Raw genomic sequence first — 19,731 nt, 5'->3', positions numbered from 1 at the left:
ATCATCTTTGAAAAGTGAAAACATTGCTACATGTCGTCGTCTTTAAGATATACCTTTATGTTGAATTCCCATTGCACGTTTGTGTCACCATTTCCATCCAACTGCACCTCTTCCCTAAACACTGACAGCGCCAGCAGCATAGCACCAGGCAAATAATGGCAAGCAGCCAAGAAAAAGATAAGGGGGGTATTTCCTGATACTGTCTCATATAGATCACAGGCCCCTGAGTTAAATCGAATTAAAATCATTTGTGAAATTGAGACTTTGTGAAATCAGCAAATATTTTCCCAAGAATCCATAATATTGTATTATGATGAAACTTGTGATGACACCCTCAGTATCACTGTTTAAATGCTGGAGAAAGTGGAAACTGAAAGAGACACCTACTGCAAGCTGCAGTGGTGGGCAAGGGTGTAGGCTGGTTCCAGAATTTCTCATTGAGGGAGAAAGAGTAGATGTGCTTCCAGCTCCTTTTCAGAGTTTTTTTTCTTTTCTTTTTATGTGGGAAAGCCATGTTAAAAAAATATGAATCATAGTAGAGTATTTTTACGTAGGTTTCTTTAATGCAGGGTTCACAATACACAATATCAGCCCGATTATAGCCCGACATTACGTCGTACGGTGTTGGCTCAGGTCGTGAACAACAATGAGTATCGTACAGGATAACCCATTGTTTCATATCGTGTGGTGTGTCATAGTGGACAACAACCGGCGCAGTGTATGGGACACCTTACAGCGTCCCGACAGAAAGTCTAGCATGTTTGATTTTCTTTTTGTCGTTCACGACATCTCCGTCACAGCCGTCACTTTGACCAATAGAAACACAGAGAGATCTGCTGCCATGGACAATTGTATGTCAGCAACACTCCAGCCTTTTTGATATTTCCTTTAGGGACGTTACCACAACAGAGTAAAAAAGAAAAGTGATGGTGTAAAACAACAGAGGCACTTCAGCAACCCAGTTAGTACTGCCATTAGCATTAGGCTAGCAAAGAATGTTATTTTTTCTTAGTGGAAATGGATGTAAAGTAATACAATTCACAAATAGTGTTTGGGCTTTTATGTACCACAACTGCAGAGGATACCAGCTTCATTTGAAACAGACTACATTAGAAACTGGTCTTTATTTCTCATTCCCTCTGTATTTTTCTATTTTTACTTTTAATCCGCTCCCATTTGCCTTGATAAAGTTAATGCATCACGCCATAATTTTAAACTTAACACCTCTTGTATCTGTTTAAAATTAAAAGCCCCTTATAATTCAGTTGAGAGAATCCCTTCATTTTCAAAACAGGCTTTTATTGTGAAACAATTCGCAGGAAGGATTCGGTAACTCGCATAATTGTCATATGGTACTTCAAATGTAGCTCCTCCCATTTGGTGGCGCTTTCTACGTTACTACAATAATATTTCAGCTGGCACATGAACAGACACAGTGACTGAAATAATGGTATTAATAATAAAAATAGGGCAAGAATAACCCGATGACATCACACACGTTGTAAAAAAAACAACCAGGGATGATTGGTCGTGGACCATTTTGCAGTCTGTCATGTCTGTCGGCCAAGTCAGGGCACGATTTTATGACTCCACAATCGCCTAATCTGTTATGACTGTCGGAACAGACAAAAATGTCATGTAGTGTGAACCCAGCATAAGACGTGTTTGGAGGGGAACTTTAAGTTTACTATTGCAAAGTCTTGATTGTCTCTCAAAAAAGCACATATGGCTATCAGAGGGCTTTATCTATAGCGCTAGATAGGCCAATGACAAAGGAAACAGACGTATCTGTCTACTTTCATATTGTATAGTAAAAGACATTGCATTCCAAGGATAAATGAAACAATGATACTTCTTAAATTGATGTCATGCTTTGAATCACCTCATTAAGTACATCCTAAAATTTTGCCCACTACCATGCATTGTTCTGGATGGATGTCTTGTCGGACAAACTGAAACTTGTTCTGTTAAACTAGTGTGGTAGGTCACTGTTAATTCAGTTGACTGTCATGTTGTCAGTATCCTACGACAAAACGAGCAGTGTCATAAGCAAACAGGCATCAAATATTGAATTCTGAAAACATGATTAACCCAGTGAAATTTTTTCTGTTGAAAAGACGTTTAAAAAATGTCTGTGGTCACCAGTGAAAAAAGACATTCAGAACCAGTTCAAAAGTGAAAGTTTTTCCACTGACTATTTAAAGTTGTTGATTGAACATTCACATTTAGAACATATTTCACCGGGATTTGCAATAAGGAGATTTTTCATCCTCTATAGTGTGCAAATAATACCCTATCATCATTTTGGGGCCTTACTAAGAAAGCACATCCAAATTTCTCAGTTGAAAATCAATATGAAATATGGTCTAAATGTAACTGTTCAATCAACATCTTAAAATAGTCTGTAAAAAGAACTTACTTTTTAACCTATTCTTTTCACCATCACCATTTTAAACACCTTTTAAACCTCAAAATGCTCATTGCAAACACTTTGATCAAGGTATTTTCTGCTGTGTATAGTTCAAAATCTGGCATGTTGTGGTGTCAAGGTACTTCTTTTATGGGAAATGTGTTGTCTCGTTTGGCAGGTAACGTGGTGAATGGCACCATTGGGAAGCAGATGGTGGACATGTTAGTAGAGTCCTCCAACAATGTGGAGATGATCCTCAAGTTTTTTGACATGTTCCTCAAGCTGAAAGACCTGACCTCTTCAGATGCCTTCAAGGAGTATGACCCTGATGGAAAAGGCAAGGCTCTAAAAACACATTTTCTTTAATCATGTTTGTCAGGGGGGAAGCATCAGAATTATATGAATGTACAGTGATTTCCAAAGTTACTTGGAGAAAGCTGATGATGATTTATAGATTTATGATTGAACTCACAGGTGTCATCTCCAAGAGGGACTTTCATAAGGCCATGGAGAGCCACAAACACTACACTCAGTCTGAGACAGAGTTCCTACTCTCGTGTGCTGAGACTGATGAGAATGAACTCCTGGACTATGAAGAATTTGTGGAGCGTTTTCATGAGCCAGCCAAGGTAACAGCCTTGATGTTTACAGATCTTAAAGATCTCTAAGAAAGTCTTAAAAGGCCTTATATTGTCCAACTATAAGCCCTTTAAATCAGTTATTAAAATCTATTCTTAGAGAATGGTTTCAACATCTCAGAGGGGGTTTAGTAGGAGAGCTCTCTGCTTATTTCTATTTCTGGGCAGGTCAATCACAACTATCTATCTAATACTGATATATTGACAGAGGAGCCTCATTGGTCTCTGCTCTGTGCAGTGATATGCACCATGCTCACAAAACTCAGATCAAAGTGTCAAACAAGGCAGCACTGATCAATTATGAATCAAGATTCTGTCTCTGCATTGTCTATTTCTCCCCTCAAATGTTTGCAGAAAAGGGTTTCATTGCTCTGATTGGTTGTAGGTCACATTTTGTTGCTCTGATTGGTCAGAAGTCTATTTTGGTTTTTGGTATTTTGGTCTACGCCTATTAATAAGGCCAAGAAATGCACTGAGAGGTCTGGTGATTCCGAGTTAGTATTTCTCACAAGTGTGGCACACACACTGTATGGGGAACCCAACATGGGGCATCCCTTGTTCTTGAGCTTCTGTATTGGCAGCTTAGTCAGACACTAATTAGCCCCTTTGTTTTGTTGGTTCTGGGGATCATACAATGGCTCTACTTGCTTGAATTACAGTGAGGTGGGATAAGAAAGGCTTAGTGTTGAATTAGTTTCTGAGCTCAACTGGGATAGCACTCATTATGGAGAGATTAACAACATACTGTAGTTTAAATTTATACTGCAACAACTTTTCAGTTTTTTGAATCACATCAGAATGCTTGAAGAGACAGTTATTTTCCTCCTACCTGCAGTGCTATTCATCTTTGTTTTGGTGTGAGTTGTTGAGTGTTGGCGATATCTACCATAGAGATGTCTGCCTTTTCTCCAGCATGATGGAGCAAGATGGCACTCGGCTTGTGGTGCTGAAAGTGCCAAAAAGTACATTTGAAAAACTCAACAGCAGTGTCTTTTTCCAGAAGTCATGACCTAGTTTCTCCAGATAATCCACAAACCTTGTTGTGAGCAGTTTCATTCAGGAACTATTTTCTTACTACTGAACTACACCTGTCAATCGTATCACCACGCAGAAGGAAGCGTGCATCTACTGATGCTCACCTAGCACCACTGAGCTAGCTAGAGGACGCTATTAATGTTTACATTTTAAGCTGTCACAAGCACAAGCCTCTCATCCATGAGTAGATGCAACTGAAACTGCTGAAATCAAGGTTTGTGGATTATCTTGAGTAAGTCAGTCATGAATTCTGGAAAGAGACATTGTTGTTGGGTTTTTTAAATGTATTTTTTTGGCACTTTGAGCACCACAAGCCGAGTGCTTGCTAAATACATATCTCCAACACTCAGCAACTCACACCAAAACAATCTAGATTGATATGTAGCACCACAGGTAAGAATTTGAATATGTATTTTTGATTTTAGGGTAAACTGTTCTTTTATTAAAGATTTCCAGAGGTTGAGTGCTGAAAAAACAAGCTTTTATGCAAATGAAAAAAAAAAAACCCACTTTGAACTGTGATTTAAAAGGATATTGGCTTCAATGTGGCGGTTTTGCTGACCAACCTATCGGAGCACATGCCTCATGACACACGGCTGCAGACCTTCCTGGAGCTTGCAGATAGTGTCCTCAACTACTTCCAACCCTACCTGGGCCGGATCGAGATCATGGGCAGTGCCAAGCGTATTGAGAGGGTCTACTTTGAGATCAGCGAGTCCAGTCGAACACAGTGGGAGAAACCTCAGGTAAAGATGGCACAGCACATCAAACAATTAATGTAACACTTGTCATTTGATTGTCATACCACTCCATTTGGTTACAGGACTGAAAAGTGACTAGAAATCTGCAAATTTCCTTCCAGCTCCTTGTTTTTACTAATGTATCTTGTGCCCAGGTCAAAGAATCCAAGCGTCAATTCATCTTTGATGTGGTGAATGAAGGAGGGGAGAAGGAAAAGATGGAGCTGTTTGTGAACTTCTGTGAGGATACCATCTTTGAAATGCAGCTGGCGGCTCAGATGTCTGATGCTGGTGAGCGCTCAGCGGTGAAAGAGGAGAGTGAGCGAGAGAAGCCAGACGAGGAGAACCCTGAGATGGGCTTCTTCTCTGTTACCACTGTCCGCATGGCTCTGTTGGCTCTGAGATACAACGTCATGCTGCTGATAAAGGTGAGAGCACACACAGCCCCAAACACAGCTAACAGATTTTTGAAAATGAGATTGTTGGGGGTTTTTTTCACGGGTGGGGTGAGAAGATTGATAGAATCTCATGCCTGTGTGTTAAAGCTGGGGTTGGCAGAAATCTAGAAAAGGCAAAAAAAAAAAAAAAAAAAAAGGCAGAATTTGGAAATGCACCCTCCTGCTGCTGCTCTCCTCTCTGTATCCTAAGCCCCTCCCACCAGAAGACCATGGGCATTTACACATGCTTCATAGTAACCCAGTGTTTCCCATACATTGATTTATCTAATTTTATATCATTGAACAGTTGCACACAGCACATTTGCTCAACCCCTCCTTGCTCCACTCTGTCTTTCTATCAGACCACAAATGACACAAGAATTAGCTGCTAGCCACCCTACAGTCCCTACATCTCACTCCCTACCACTGTGGACTGCTTCGCAAGAGAGCGGGCAGCAGCTCTGGACACGAATCATTGGTTGGTGACTGGTGGCCAGTGGAAGTACCAGTTCTAACCTTTGTTACAGCAGCAACAGAAAGTTTGCTGTGGAATGAGTTGAAGGGCAAACTGTGATTCAAGATTTAAGCTAACGTTACCTACATAAATATAAACTTAAATTAACTGCAGCCATGACCCTTTGGCTCCAGTTAGCAAAAGGCTAAACTATTAGAAGCAATTTTCTCTCCATCTTTGAAATACTTTGCCAATATTGACACGTTTTCTTGTGTTCATTGTCTGACTTTCTTTTAAACTGTTTGATAAGTCTGTCTTCTTTTTTTAAAGTAACTTTGCAGTGTATACAGCTGTTGCCAGTGCTGGAATAGCAACTTTCTCTCTGAAATGACCTGTGTTTGGCCAAGGTCTCATATCAGGGGCTAGATTTTCTGAAGCCTAAAAACAGAACCAAGAGGAACTGAATTACAATATGGTCAATGTTTAATGTGGAATTTTTGCCCATTAAAGCCAAAATAAATCTGCCTACTCCAGCTTTAAGTATCAGTTATAGTTCCAGCACATAACTTTTGAACACAAATTTTCGCTTTTACAATTCTGTTTTCTGTACAAGTTATAGGCTACAAAAAAGATAACTGTGTTCGGGAGTAAGCTTTAGAGGTGTATTTGAGCATTGGACAATGCCAAGCTTGCTGTCCCCCCCCTGCTTCCAGTCTTATGCTAAGCTAGGAGTCGGCAACCTTGGGCACCAGTGCCACCATTGGCATGCAGTATGAACTAATGGCACTCTAGCAAAAAGTATGAAAGAGAGTTTTTTTTAAATGTTTATGTGCATGGATTCCCACACATTCATTTAGTTGTGGTGGCCCGTCAACAATGACAGTATCTGCCGCCATGTATTGATTTCTATTTTTGGAGCTCGACCATTCACCGGTTCAATGTGTAAATGCTGGGCATTGAACAGTCCTTGTCACTACTCAGCAGTAAGTAGTTATGTACCACTCAATGGACCATCTATACCTTTTCTCTTTTTTCAGGTCCTGTCCATGAAGAGTTTGAAGAAGCAGATGAAGAAGATAAAGAACATGACAGTGAAGGACATGGTGACCACCCTGGTGTCCTTCTACTGGTCAGTGCTGCTGGGCCTCCTCCATGTGGCGTTCAGTGTGGCCCGAGGATTTTGCAGAATCTTCTACAACACCTTCATGGGAGGCAATCTGGTGGAGGGGGCCAAGACTATAAAGGTTACTACGCATAATTCTAAAACAATACAGCAGTGTATCCACAGGTCATTGAAACTAAACACAGTAAGAGCTGTTTTTAAATACATAACTGCCTATTCCAGGTGTCAGAGCTGCTGGCCAACATGCCTGACCCCACCCAGGATGAGGTGAGGGGTGAAGGGGAGGACAGAGAGAGGAGAACCTCTGACCGCAGCTCCCCAAAAGAGGACCTGGCTGACCTGGCAGTGAACACCAGTGAGACAGAGCTGCTGTCAGACATTTTTGGCCTTGACTTAAGAAGAGAGGGAGGCCAATACAAGATCACCCCACATAACCCTAATGCCAGCCTGACCGAACTGCTCAACTCCCCAGTTCCTTCCCCAACCCCCTCAACCCCACCCACAGCAGCACCTGAGCTCAGACGGAGGCATCACGTAAGTCTTCAGTTATTTTTTCATAATCTTATCAATCAATCAATCAATCAGTCAATCAATTTTATTCATAAAGCCCAATATCACAAATCACAATTTGCCTCAGAGGGCTTTACAGCATAAGACATCCCTCTGTCCTTTGGACCCTCACAGCGGATAAGGAAAAACTCCCCAAAAAACCTTGAACAGGGGGGAAAAAAATGGTAGAAACCTCAAGAACAGCAACTGAGGAGGGATCCCTCTTCCAGGACGGACAGACGTTCTTTCTTTTTTTCAGTCTTTCTTAAAATCCTGTCATTTTCAACTGGTCTCTCAAAAATTGACTGATGTGGTCAATCATACAGAAATACAACCTGTAGACAAAAAGCATTTTCAGGAAAAGGAAAAATTCTGGATGCAAATTTTCTGCGTGACAACTGTGCATACTGGGTCCTGTGCTAATCATCAGCGTTGATGTGTTCCAGGTTCTGGACATTTCATGAATGAGGCCCAGTGAATGTCCTTGCCACACAAACCCATCCGGACAAAGAATATCTAAGAAGCTAACATTAACTACACAATACATAAACAAATTGGACTCCAAGTGCTAGCTGTTGTGGTTAGCCCTGTTCTGGGACCAACATATCACGTTACCTGTTGGTCAATCTCAACCCATATATTGTCCTTGTTTGGTTGTTGTGGTGTTTGTCATACAATATTGGGTGCTAGAAAACCAAACTGATAATATGTTCCCCACAAATGTGGCAGCAGCTCTGGGAAGCTGTACTTAGGCACAGCGGTGTTCCGAGCAAAATGCTTAAGTCAGCATGCTAACATGCTGAGGTTGAGCAGGAGTGATCTTTGCCATGTTTACTTCTGTAGTTTAGTGTTTGTGTAAGCTAACATTTGCTTATTAGCACTAAACATAAAATACAGATGATGCTGATGGGAGTGTCATCAGGTTTGCAGTAATTTGGCCATAAACCAGATCATAAACCAAATTACTGGACAAATTAAAATGTTGACCTGATGATGGCACATGAGGAAAAGTCAGAGAATCAAAAATGTTATTTCGGTTCATCCTGAGGGGAACATGAATGTGTGTGCTAAATTTAATGACAATCAATGCGGTCATTGTTGAGGTATTTCAGTCTGAACCAAAGTGGTAGACCGACCGTAAGACAGACATTGACAATCATGACTAAATAAGAAACAATCACATTTAAAGTCCAGGGAACAAAACGCCCTTAGGTATGATAGTAAACCCTTGTAATCTGCATCTTTAGGACTCTGTGTGCAGATCAATGTCTTCAAATTTGATTCAGATGTTGCTAAATCCTGATTAGTGCATCGAAGTATGTGACATGTTTTTCCAATTTTCAAGTTCCACCCACTTCCAAGTAGTCTCATAAACACAGATAAAGAAGAGGAACATAAATGTCCTGCCTCAGATTGTCTAAACAATTCTAACTTTGGCAAACAATTGTGTGTTCATGAAGGATACTATCAGCCACAAGAAGAAGCTGATTGAGAAAATAGGTTTTCAGGGCTTTTAAGCCACGCAGCTAGTATGTATATAAATACAAATAAAAATTGGCTGGTCTGTCTAATGATATTTTCTGTTTCAGTCAAAGAGCTCTACCTCAGAGGAGAAGGAAGCAACAGCAGAAACAGAATGTGAACCTGAGAAAACAGAGTATGTACATATTTTTGTTATGTAATCTGATTACTACAATAGTAACCAGTTACAGAAGAGGTACAACCTGTCACCACTACATGTTAGGTTGGTCATTAGAGTGGAAGATAACAGTCGTAGCCAAAACCAGTCGACACTCACTGTGCAGAGTATTTTGACCAAAACAAAAAAAAAGAAAAGATAATCCTCAATCCACTTTCTAGTTTTTTTTTTTCAGAGCTTTCAACCACATTTTACAGTGAGTTAAGAATTCAAAAGCAAATGTGTTTTGTAGATAATGTTGTCCACAAACAAAACAATTGTACATTCTGAATACTTCAACCTTGTCATTTGCCACATGCTTTCTGTTGAAAGGAAACATGATGATCAATGGGAATATGTGGAGTTAGATGTAGCGACTTATAAATGTACACACCTTTACTATTTAGTTTTTGTTTAAAGACCATTATTGTAAAAATCATTTACTGGCCAGTCTATTTACTGAGCCCTCCAAAGGAAGCCACAGTGAAGCAGCATTTTATTGTTAGCTGTGTGTAAGTGTCATTTGTCTCGTGATTCCAGGAGTGGACATGTAGAGAAACAAGAGAAACAACAGAAGAATGAGAAGATGAAGCCAAAAGTCAGAAGACACCACACCTCAAAGTCTGATGAACCAGATCTACAGGAGTCTGCCTTCTTGAAGAAGATCATAGCCTACCAGAGGAAACTACTGGTACAACTTTTCCATTTATTTAGTGGTGGTGGTCAACTGTCTCTGCTAACTCAGTATTTTCCAGTCATAAACATATTCACACAGTTTTATAGTTTTTGGTTGCTGAAATCACTGCTCCTGTTCATACGGGCCAGAAATAGGTCCCCTTCATAATGTGATTCCAATGTGGTGAGGACCAGTGTCCAGGATTATCTGATCATCAACCACTTAATTTCCTGCATTCTGCTGAATTTTCCTGCATCAGTTTGCGGTGGAAATGTCTTGATGTTGCTCTGCATCAGTTTGCGGTGGAAATGTCTTGATGTTGCTCTGACACACAGACACACTCTGATGATTTCTATATCAAAGTTCTTCAGTTAGATATGAAATCCAGATTGCTGAAAAGAAAAATAGTCTTTTGGGGGAAAGTTTGGTTCATTGACATTAACTTCAGCCTATACATGCGTTATTGCAGGACTTGTTTTTATATTTTTTCCTGTTGGTTCATAAATGAAATTAATTCACATTTTTGAAATTCAATCCACCGCTTTAAAAATGATAAACAATAATATTTTGTATAAAAGAAAACCGCACTAATTCTTATAATTATCCTCTAAATCAGCTTTAAATATTCTTAAAGAATCCCAGAGAATAGACAACTGCAGCAGTTGCAGCATCAGACCACGCCAGATTTCTTAAATTAATTATCAGAGCTACAATGTGAGAGGCACAAACATTATTTTATGTTAAGTTCAGGTTTATAGAAACACATAGAAGTGGGAAAGTAGTTACACAGCTGTCTCCACTCACAATGGGAAGTTGGTGAACCAGAATTAGCCAGAGAAGGGAGATTTTATGTCAGACTGGCTCGATTGGTGTTAAGCTTTATGGTGGGTTATTGCCTAAATTAGTCTGGCTGTATTGAGATTTTTTTTTTTTTTTTAATTTCACAGCAGTGACAAACAATTCTGAGGCTTAGGGCAAACACTATTGTTCCCTGGCTGTCCATGAGGGCAGGTCAGGGACACGTGGATGCTGCCCTGCAGGGCCCTCGGTTTGTGTGCGTTAACTGTTTTGGCTGACAACAAGGGAAATAGAAGAGGGATGGGCAGAGGCTCCTGCAGTCTCACAGAATTAAACTCAAATGCATCACATTTTCAATTGAGAATTGATGCCATGGGCCAAACTTATAAAATATAAAATGAAAAATAGAAACGGGAAAAGCAGCAGGGCACCCTCTCTGTTTTACTATCCCCTCGCAGCAGCTTAGCATGGGAACATCATCCAGGGAAACTTTGGAAGATACCAGGGCTGGGGAAAAAAAATCTAATTTTAGACACATCCTTATTCTCTCTTGAAAGATTATGTCTCAATGCAGAAAAGTAAAAAATTTGAAATTTAAATTCCAGTTCTTGACATTATGACCACCTGCATACATCGCCTGTAAGCGTGTCACTGCATTGTGTTTACATTTCGCAAGTGGTAGCTAATAGTATTGTGTTAGCAAACAATGATGGCTTTTATCACGTCCTGTGACAAAATGTTGTTAATTCGAGTAACGTTCAATTCACCTGTTTCTCCTCTCCTGTACTTTGCTCCGTAGTGTGTGGAGGGAGCAGAGCAGAGTCCCGCCCTTTGCAAAACAGAGTGGAGAGAAAATAGCGCAACCATAAATGACAGCAAAACACAGTAAAGACTCTCACACTGAGCTGAAATTAAACAAGTGCACATAAATTACATTAATAAGATAAATTACTAGTGAGTTATTACTTCTTTTACGTAAAGATCTGTACCTCTTTATTCTCTGCATTAGCTCAAAATCATATGTTGACACCCCTAATGAATGTTGATTTCTTACCTGAGGTGCCAATCACAAGAACTATGCCAGGCAATATCTTTTTGACCATGGTTTTTATAATGTCCTGTTTGCGGGTTGTTCAGCTTGAGATATTTCTTGACCTAAGCTGTTGAGCTGCAATAGGGGCAGAGAAAAAGAGTTGCAAGGGCGGTCGGTATGTATAAGCAGAGTGTGAGTAGGGGAGAAAGTGCATTTTATTCCGAGGGGGGCGGGGCTGGAAATAGGACAGTGGCATGAAGTGCGGCAGCGCGTCAAGGAGCGCCAACACGCGTCTAGCCACAGCCAGTGTGTGGTTGTACATTTGAAATAATTGGGGCATATTATGCGATGCGTACCATTCACAGCCGGTGTGTTTTGACTTAATAGATACCCACTTATTTGCACCAACTCAGACTGCTGAAGCCTCATCTTAACTTCTGTGAACCCTAGAAGTCATTTTTACACAGAAAGAAGACACTATATTTTGATCCCCACCACTTACATTGGAATCTGGTTCGGAAGGAATCTCATCATTGCCAATATGGACAGGAGGAATGATTACAGCAACCAAAAGCAGCCTTAATATGCAGTTGCTTAGTTGTCCAACATACAAAACACATTAAAAGCTCTTCTCCCTTTCTCCCCTGCAGAACTACTTTGCCAGGAATTTCTACAACATGAGGATGCTGGCGCTGTTTGTTGCCTTTGCAATCAATTTCATCCTCCTGTTCTATAAGGTAATGGCGTAGCAGGGATGTTGTTATGAGGTTAGAGATTGGGCGGCAAAAGGGGGGGTTAGTGGGAATAGCCTTTAACAAAGAGGCTCATAACTTCCAAATGGAGGACTTGCAAGATATTGTGGAAAGATTGGTCATGAGCTAAAGGACAGCTGATTAACTGTTCATGCTATTGGATATTCCACCTGAAGTCATTGCATGGATTTTATTTTTGCCACAGTGACAGTATAAGTGGGAGAGATTAGAAGATTTAGATGAAAATTTTGGAGTACAAATTTTTAAAGTTGCATTTATCAGTATTTTTATATGTGAGTCAGATGACTACATGTAAAGTGGAAGTTGTTGCTTACAGTATTGGACCCACAGAGAACGATCACCCAACTCTGCCGTTCCTCTCAGTTCTACAGAGCTTCTTTCAGCTCACTGTTTTCATTTTACAGCCCACAATTTAACTGTTTTGGTTTAGTCTCACTGCTCTCATCAGCGGTGTTTCCACACAGCTGTGTTCAGTGAAATTAAATTCTGGTGACTGATAGCTCATTCAGTGCCTCTGATGTGTGTTCCTATGTTCTTCGGTGTCACAGAGAGCTCACGAAATAAGTGCTTATGAGTATGATTATTTTATTAGACTGCAAGTCAACCACATGTTGAATAATGACTAACAGGAAGAGACAAAATGAAAAGGAGGTGTCCCGTACAATAATGATTTAGGGCTCATCACTGTGGGACTGCTGTCACACACTTTTTAACATAATAAATGAATACACGCACAGCAGTTTTCACAGGTTTTTAATCAGGGTAAATATCCTCACTGAGGTGCGTACATGTTACCATGGTTACCAAATGATTTGTATAAATAGGTTATATACTTGGCCGTATAAACAAAATGTGACTTAGCCTTATAAATATCAGTTACAAGATCACAGACAGATTTCACAATTAGCTGATGGATTTATTTGTAGTTAAGGGTTTTGAAATTATGTTAAGATCACATATATGCTATCGTAAAATCCTGTGGGTTGTTCATTTGCTTTCACACCACAAACGAACCGCACTAAGGCCCACTTTTCAGGCAGTCTCAATACAGTTGTTTTGTCCACACCAGGGTTCACTTGACAGCTCTCACACAAGCCAAAACAAACTCAAAACAGAATTTTCCCTGTGTCTGCTGGATGTGCAAATATCAATTCTATATGATGATAATACTGTGCTTACAGCTGGCTCTGCTGCCTACAAATGGTGAAAAAAATCAATTAAATTAGCTTGGGTTGGGACTGTAGTCGGTTTATTTTCACCCCTCACAATTACTAGGGGTTGGACACAGTCACTACTGTGCAAAATAATGCAACACAAAATATGGGCAAAAATCTTAAAAAAAAATAGCAAATCAGTTCCTGCAGGACAAAGTCTCAACAAAACACAACATAAGGAATTTTAAAAAGCTGTATGTGTGGAAGAACAATTGTGTTGGATCACTTTACATCACTTTAGATGCTCCCCATTCATTATAAGGCAATGAAGCCGTCTCTGACAATCAAACAAAACCCTTAAATATTCTTAGCTCTATAAGGTAGTATATTTTATTGTGAGGCTAAAGTATAATATTACACGTTTTATATCCCGCTTGTGATTCTGTTATCAGTTACATCATTTTATTCTCACACACTCAGCTTGATTTATTATTTTAAGACTGATAAATTGTCCCCTACCAGGTTTCTACATCCTCGTCTGTGGTTGAGGAAAGGGAGGTGGTGTACACCAGCAGCCAACCAGACAGCGGCGTTCAGTGGGATCCTCTCGGAGGAGAAGCATTGGAGACAAAGGAGGATGTGGTGGATGAGGCTAGAGAGCTGCTGAAGCCTGTCACAGTTCGTTTTGTCCTGGAGGAGAGCAGTGGATACATGGAGCCCATGTTACGGATCCTGGCTGTCCTGCACACTGTCATCTCCTTCTTCTGCATCATCGGATACTACTGTCTCAAGGCAGGACACTGACTGTTGATCCAGCAGAAGTCATTTACATAGTTGGAATCTGTATCTGCTGTTAATAAGAACCTTAACCAGCTAAATCCTAAAAAGTTACCTATTTAATGTTTTCCTAGATATTTTCAAACATTTCATATTCAAGGATTTGAATTTTCGGTAATTACATTACATTGTTTGTTATTTTACAACTATATTGGTGTGCATGTGTGCGTTTGTGTGTGTGTCTGTGTGTGTAGGTGCCACTGGTGATCTTTAAGCGTGAAAAGGAGGTGGCCAGGAAGCTGGAATTTGATGGTCTTTATATCACAGAACAACCATCTGAGGATGACATCAAAGGACAGTGGGACAGACTGGTAATCAACACACAGTGAGTACACCCTGTGTGTGTGTTTGAGAGTGTGTAGTTTACGTTGCACAGTATATGCTACAACATCCGTTAAAAAGACAAGTGCCATTAAGTGGAAGATGTCTGAAGAACCAGGAGGAACCAGGCGGAAGAACAAGAACACGAGATGAGGTTTGAGAAAACCCATTGCAGGCACAGCAGTGCAAACAAAGATTAGAGGTACCTTGTGCATTCCAATGTACAGAGTTAGCAGCGACAAGGAGAGAGGGCAGAGGGGACATTATGATTACAGTAACTATTACCATGTCCATGACAAACTCTGAGAAAACCAGCAGTGAAAGTTTGAGCAAATGCATTTCTCTTGTGTTTTTTGTGAACATTTTCATAATTATCCATCTTATGTGACTCATGAGCCTGTTCTCCTCTGATTTTCAGATCTTTCCCCAACAACTACTGGGATAAGTTTGTGAAGAGGAAGGTAGGAGTCATTGTTTTTGTAGACCTGTGGCCATATTCACAAAGGTTCTTATCTTACCACCAGGTGTCCTCCCAAAGTTTCCAGCTAAGAGTTTCCTCTTCAGAGCTATTCACAAAGCTGCTGAGAGACACTTTTACTGAAGAACAAAGACTAAGCTACGAGAAGGGGCGGAGTTGACCGCGTTGGATGACATCATGTTTCTTTCCTGAACTTCTTCACTGTGTCCTCAGTGTTTGGTGTTTGATGAGTTGCCTGTTTGTCAATGAATGTGAAATAACATTTTCCTCAATATAGAGAAATGTGAAGAGCAGAGAAAATCTAAATGGACGGACAGACAGACGGATGGATTGATTGATTGATTTATGGACTGATTGGCTCATAGACTGATTGATTGATGGATTGATTGATTGATTGTTAGATAAATACTTCTGAAACTCTATTTTAGAGCTCTACCAATACTGGATTTTTGAGGCCGATGCTGATAACGAGTAAAAATTGATTTATTGGCTGATAGTAAATATACATTATGTACATATACAAAAACATTTTTTTTAGATCACACACTTGTGATAGTAATAGAGGCAGGATATTATACAGTTTAAAGCTAAGTCCCGACCAAAGATTCACGATGATACGGCTTGAAACAGGCAACTACATGCAATGTGCCCTTCTGCAACGTCCTAAAAACCTGCTGGTTCACACCAGTGCAACTAGATGGGATTGTGTATCATCTCTATGCAACAACTCTCTGTACTTTTGTTCTGAATTCCAGCTTTTCAGGCTTATTATATGACTGAATATAATTTGTTAAAATATGAATGAGGATAGTGAAAGTGAGCCACAGTTGCATTTGTAGTAGTGATGAAACGGCGAAAAACATAAAGAAAACGAGCATCAGATGGACTGTATCATTAATAAATACGTCACACTAATATATATAACAAGCGCCAAGTAAGCAGTAAATGAGAATGTGTGTGAGGGAGGCATAAGCGCATACAGCAAGCAGCAGCAGCGACCCACCATCTGACACTGGCACACCATGAGGACAGAAACAGAGGGCTCAGTGGGGGAGGAGCACCTGCTGCAGCAAGCAAACACACTGTTTGCGGTTGTTTTGACTTGCACAGCAGACTTCGCTGCAAGCCAATTGGCTGTTGAAACAGGTGACATGCTTACGTTCTAAAACAAGCCGTCAGCAAATTGACCAGCTGAGTTGCAGTTGACACCATCAGCTGGCTTGAGTCGAGCTCAGACCGGCCAGTTCACACCACTGCAACTTTTCTTTGCAACGTTCTAAAACAGTTTTGTCTCATAGTGAATCATCGATCTAAACTAGGTTTTACAGTAACTCTTACTGTTAAAAATGACATCATTGTACTAAAACAGTCAACTTCTTTGGGGATTTAATAATTACAAATCATTCCAAGCATCTTTTTCTTAAAATATATAAAAGAAAACATAAACGTTCATATCAGTGCATATGGCACAACATATACACCGATACTGATATATTGGTCAGGCTCTACTGTATTGTCCATATTTTTTGCAAATATGGATTAGAAATTCATTATCCCTCTGTTTTTAGAAAGCACTGATTTGATGAGGCACCTTACCTGCAGTACATCACTGACTGTGGGCAGGTCTTAGGGCCAGGTTATTCTAGAAAAGAAGTGTTTCGGACAGCGTGTTGTCCAACTAGTTTGGAATTCAAAAGTTTATACGTGATTCGAACAACAGAGCAAAAAGCCAGCATTTCTAAAGAGGGGGAGAAGTGAAATCATTTAAAAAGTGGCGCACATTTTCAGACAGTCTCTCCTGAAAGACATATTGCACTCAGTTGTTCACATGGAGAGAGATAGAAATAGTTGTGTCAAGAGTGGAAAAAAGAGAGCTTGATGAGAAGTTCAAACTCTGGCTCCTTTCTCACATCTACACAGCTGACCAGGCACAGTGTGAGGTCAGTTCTCTCAGGGAACTACTTTTAGCATTAACATGCTTTGTGAATAACTCATAGACCAAAAACTTAAGAGTTCCAAAGTTAGGACTGTGATGCTGCTCTTATTCTCAGGAGTTTCTCCAAACTCAACCTTCTCTGAGCTTCTTTTAGATTCAGGATGTCTTGTGAATACAACCCCAGATAAGGTTCGACTCATCCACTCAGTTTTTAACTGTGGAACAGGGAGGACGTATAACTGAGCTACCATAGACTCAGGACAGGTGTTGGAAGATGTTCATTAGATTTTTTGTATATTCATTGACTGTTATATTTAGGTTGGGTTTAGACCATAGGAGTCATTATACAGCTGGTTGTATCACACCAATGTAGATACATTTTACTGAATTTCTCCTCTGTAACCGGTAACAAGATTACAAAATAATTGCACATCACTGATCACAAACTACATTAAAGTTTATTGTGACAGAGGTGTGCCACATTTACCTTTCTCTCTGACAGACATGATCTAACTCCTCTCCCTCTCTCACACTCACACTCACGCACAGACACACACAAAGTCTCTCTCACTCCATCTCTCTTTTCTCTGTACAGTTATGTCATACATGTTACATGTTATGATTATTTATGCCACATTTCAGTGAGGCCCTCTCCTGCCTGATCAGCTGTTCAGTAAACCCACAAAAGCAGCCAGTTGCTCTTTCATTTCTATTCCTGCCTCTTTGGTGATTTATATGAAAACGCACTGCATTCACAAAAGAAAAAATGTTTTCTGAATTATGAGAAAAGATAGTTTCAGTCACAGCTAACCTTGGCTAGAGGATAAGACAGGGGACAATGAATGGCGGTTTCCATGGGTTCTCCGGCTTACTCCTACAGCCCACAGACATGCAGGTTAGGTTAACTGGTGACTTTAAATTGCCGCCAGATGTTAATGTGAGCATGAGGGATTGTCTGTCTCTGTGTGTCAGCCCTGTGAAAGTCTGGTGACGCATTCAGGATGTATATCACCTCTCACCCAATGTCAGCTGGGATAGGCTCCAGCCCCTTAAGAGGATAAGAGGTTACACAAAATTGATGGAAAAAAATGGAAAGATACTTATTGGATATAACCTCATGCGTTAACAGTCTTCCATAACTATGAGAACTTTTCTCATAAACACAAGATCCTGATGTCGTGTTTATGAGATAGTAACTCATCATAACGAGATAAGGTGTCTTTTTTTTTTCTTTTGTAAATGACTTACATTACTGCTGTAATCCTGGAAGGATTAAATTGAAGATTAATAAGGCTAAACCCTGTGTGTCTCTAGTAAAACACAGTGTATGTACTGGTTGCCATAAGATGAGGATAGTAGTTGTATTGTTGACAGATGACATCTTGTCATCTGTCCTTGTATGAATGACGTTCAATGCGAAAAATACAGTCTATTCTACCTGAGATGTTGTCCTACTGGAAAGTGTTTTCTCTGTGTTTCTCCTCAGGTGATGGATAAATATGGAGAGTTCTACGGCCATGACCGCATCAGTGAGCTGCTGGGAATGGACAAGGCTGCTCTGGACTTCAGCGACTCTCACAAAAAGAGAAAGCCCAGGAGAGACAGCTCATTGGCTGCTGTGTGAGTACTCTGTGTGTGTGTGTGTGTGTGTGTGTGTGTGTGTGTGTGTGTGTGTGTGTGTGTGTGTGCGCGTTTATGTGTTTATGAGACACAATTATGTAATAATACGTACCTGCACACTAAAGCTTGATTTTAAATCATGAATCGTACAAAATATTTTACACCAAAGCGTAATAATGTTAACAATGGCTGCAGCATTTCACGGTGGGCTGACCATAGTTATCGTACACTGCCAGGACAAACTTAGTCAAAGTGCATCCACATCTATATTCTTAATCCGTTTTCTTTGTATGATTAAAGAAAGGTCATTTATATGCTGTTCAGGTCAGTGCACATACATAGCAATAAATACTACTTATGAATAAATGAAAACTAAATTTTATTTAACAAGAAATAAATNCATAGTTTTGATGCCTTCAGTGAGAATCTACAATGTAAATAGTCATGAAAATAAAGAAAACGCATTGAATGAGAAGGTGTGTCCAAACTTTTGGCCTGTACTGTATATCATTCAGGAAAACAGCAACCATAGTTACCATCCACCGCTTACTAATACAAGGTCATCCTGACCCCCATACATTCACTGAAAAATGGGACAGTTCAATTGTCCACATATTTAAATAACCATTTCAGATGACTTGAGTCATTCATATCCACTTGTGTTCTGTAAATGGTAAATGGACCTGCATTTGTATAGCGCCTTTCTAGTCATCTAGTGACCACTCAAAGCGCTTTTTACACTACGAGTCACATTCACCCATTCACACACACATTCATACACTGGTGGCCGAGGCTACCATACAAGGTGCCACCTGCTACTCAGTTTTAACACACTCACACACCGATGAAACAGCCATCGGGAGCAATTTGGGGTTCAGTATCTTGCTCAAGGATACTTCGACCTGCAGCCTGGAGGAGCCCGGGATCGAACTGCTGATCTTTCGATTGGTGGACGACCCACCCTACCTCTGAGCCACAGCCGCCCATGCCCTCATTTTTTTGTTTATCTCAGATCACACACTGGACAAAATTTTCTTCTTT

The 19,731-nt window shown here is 40.2% G+C and overlaps 1 protein-coding gene across 1 annotated transcript in view; it reads left to right on the top strand.

Moving 5' to 3' along the window:
• Nucleotides 1-19,731, top strand: part of ryr2a (ryanodine receptor 2a (cardiac)) — a 255,585-nt gene that overhangs the window by 223,346 nt on the left and 12,508 nt on the right. Inside the window, exons 94-106 of the mRNA XM_050060332.1 lie at nt 2,589-2,747; nt 2,885-3,039; nt 4,614-4,829; nt 4,979-5,251; nt 6,752-6,958; nt 7,060-7,371; nt 8,976-9,043; nt 9,605-9,755; nt 12,222-12,308; nt 14,021-14,290; nt 14,530-14,660; nt 15,075-15,117; nt 18,557-18,690. Of these exons, the coding sequence (XP_049916289.1) occupies nt 2,589-2,747; nt 2,885-3,039; nt 4,614-4,829; nt 4,979-5,251; nt 6,752-6,958; nt 7,060-7,371; nt 8,976-9,043; nt 9,605-9,755; nt 12,222-12,308; nt 14,021-14,290; nt 14,530-14,660; nt 15,075-15,117; nt 18,557-18,690 (2,206 nt within the window). The remainder of the gene's footprint in view (nt 1-2,588; nt 2,748-2,884; nt 3,040-4,613; nt 4,830-4,978; nt 5,252-6,751; nt 6,959-7,059; nt 7,372-8,975; nt 9,044-9,604; nt 9,756-12,221; nt 12,309-14,020; nt 14,291-14,529; nt 14,661-15,074; nt 15,118-18,556; nt 18,691-19,731) is intronic.

This window comes from Epinephelus moara, chromosome 13, assembly GCF_006386435.1.
Source record: "Epinephelus moara isolate mb chromosome 13, YSFRI_EMoa_1.0, whole genome shotgun sequence".
In the NCBI taxonomy this organism is placed as follows: Eukaryota; Metazoa; Chordata; class Actinopteri; order Perciformes; family Serranidae; genus Epinephelus; species Epinephelus moara.
The sequence above is the reverse complement of the archived record's forward strand: the minus strand, read 5'-3'. Positions and strand labels throughout refer to the sequence as shown.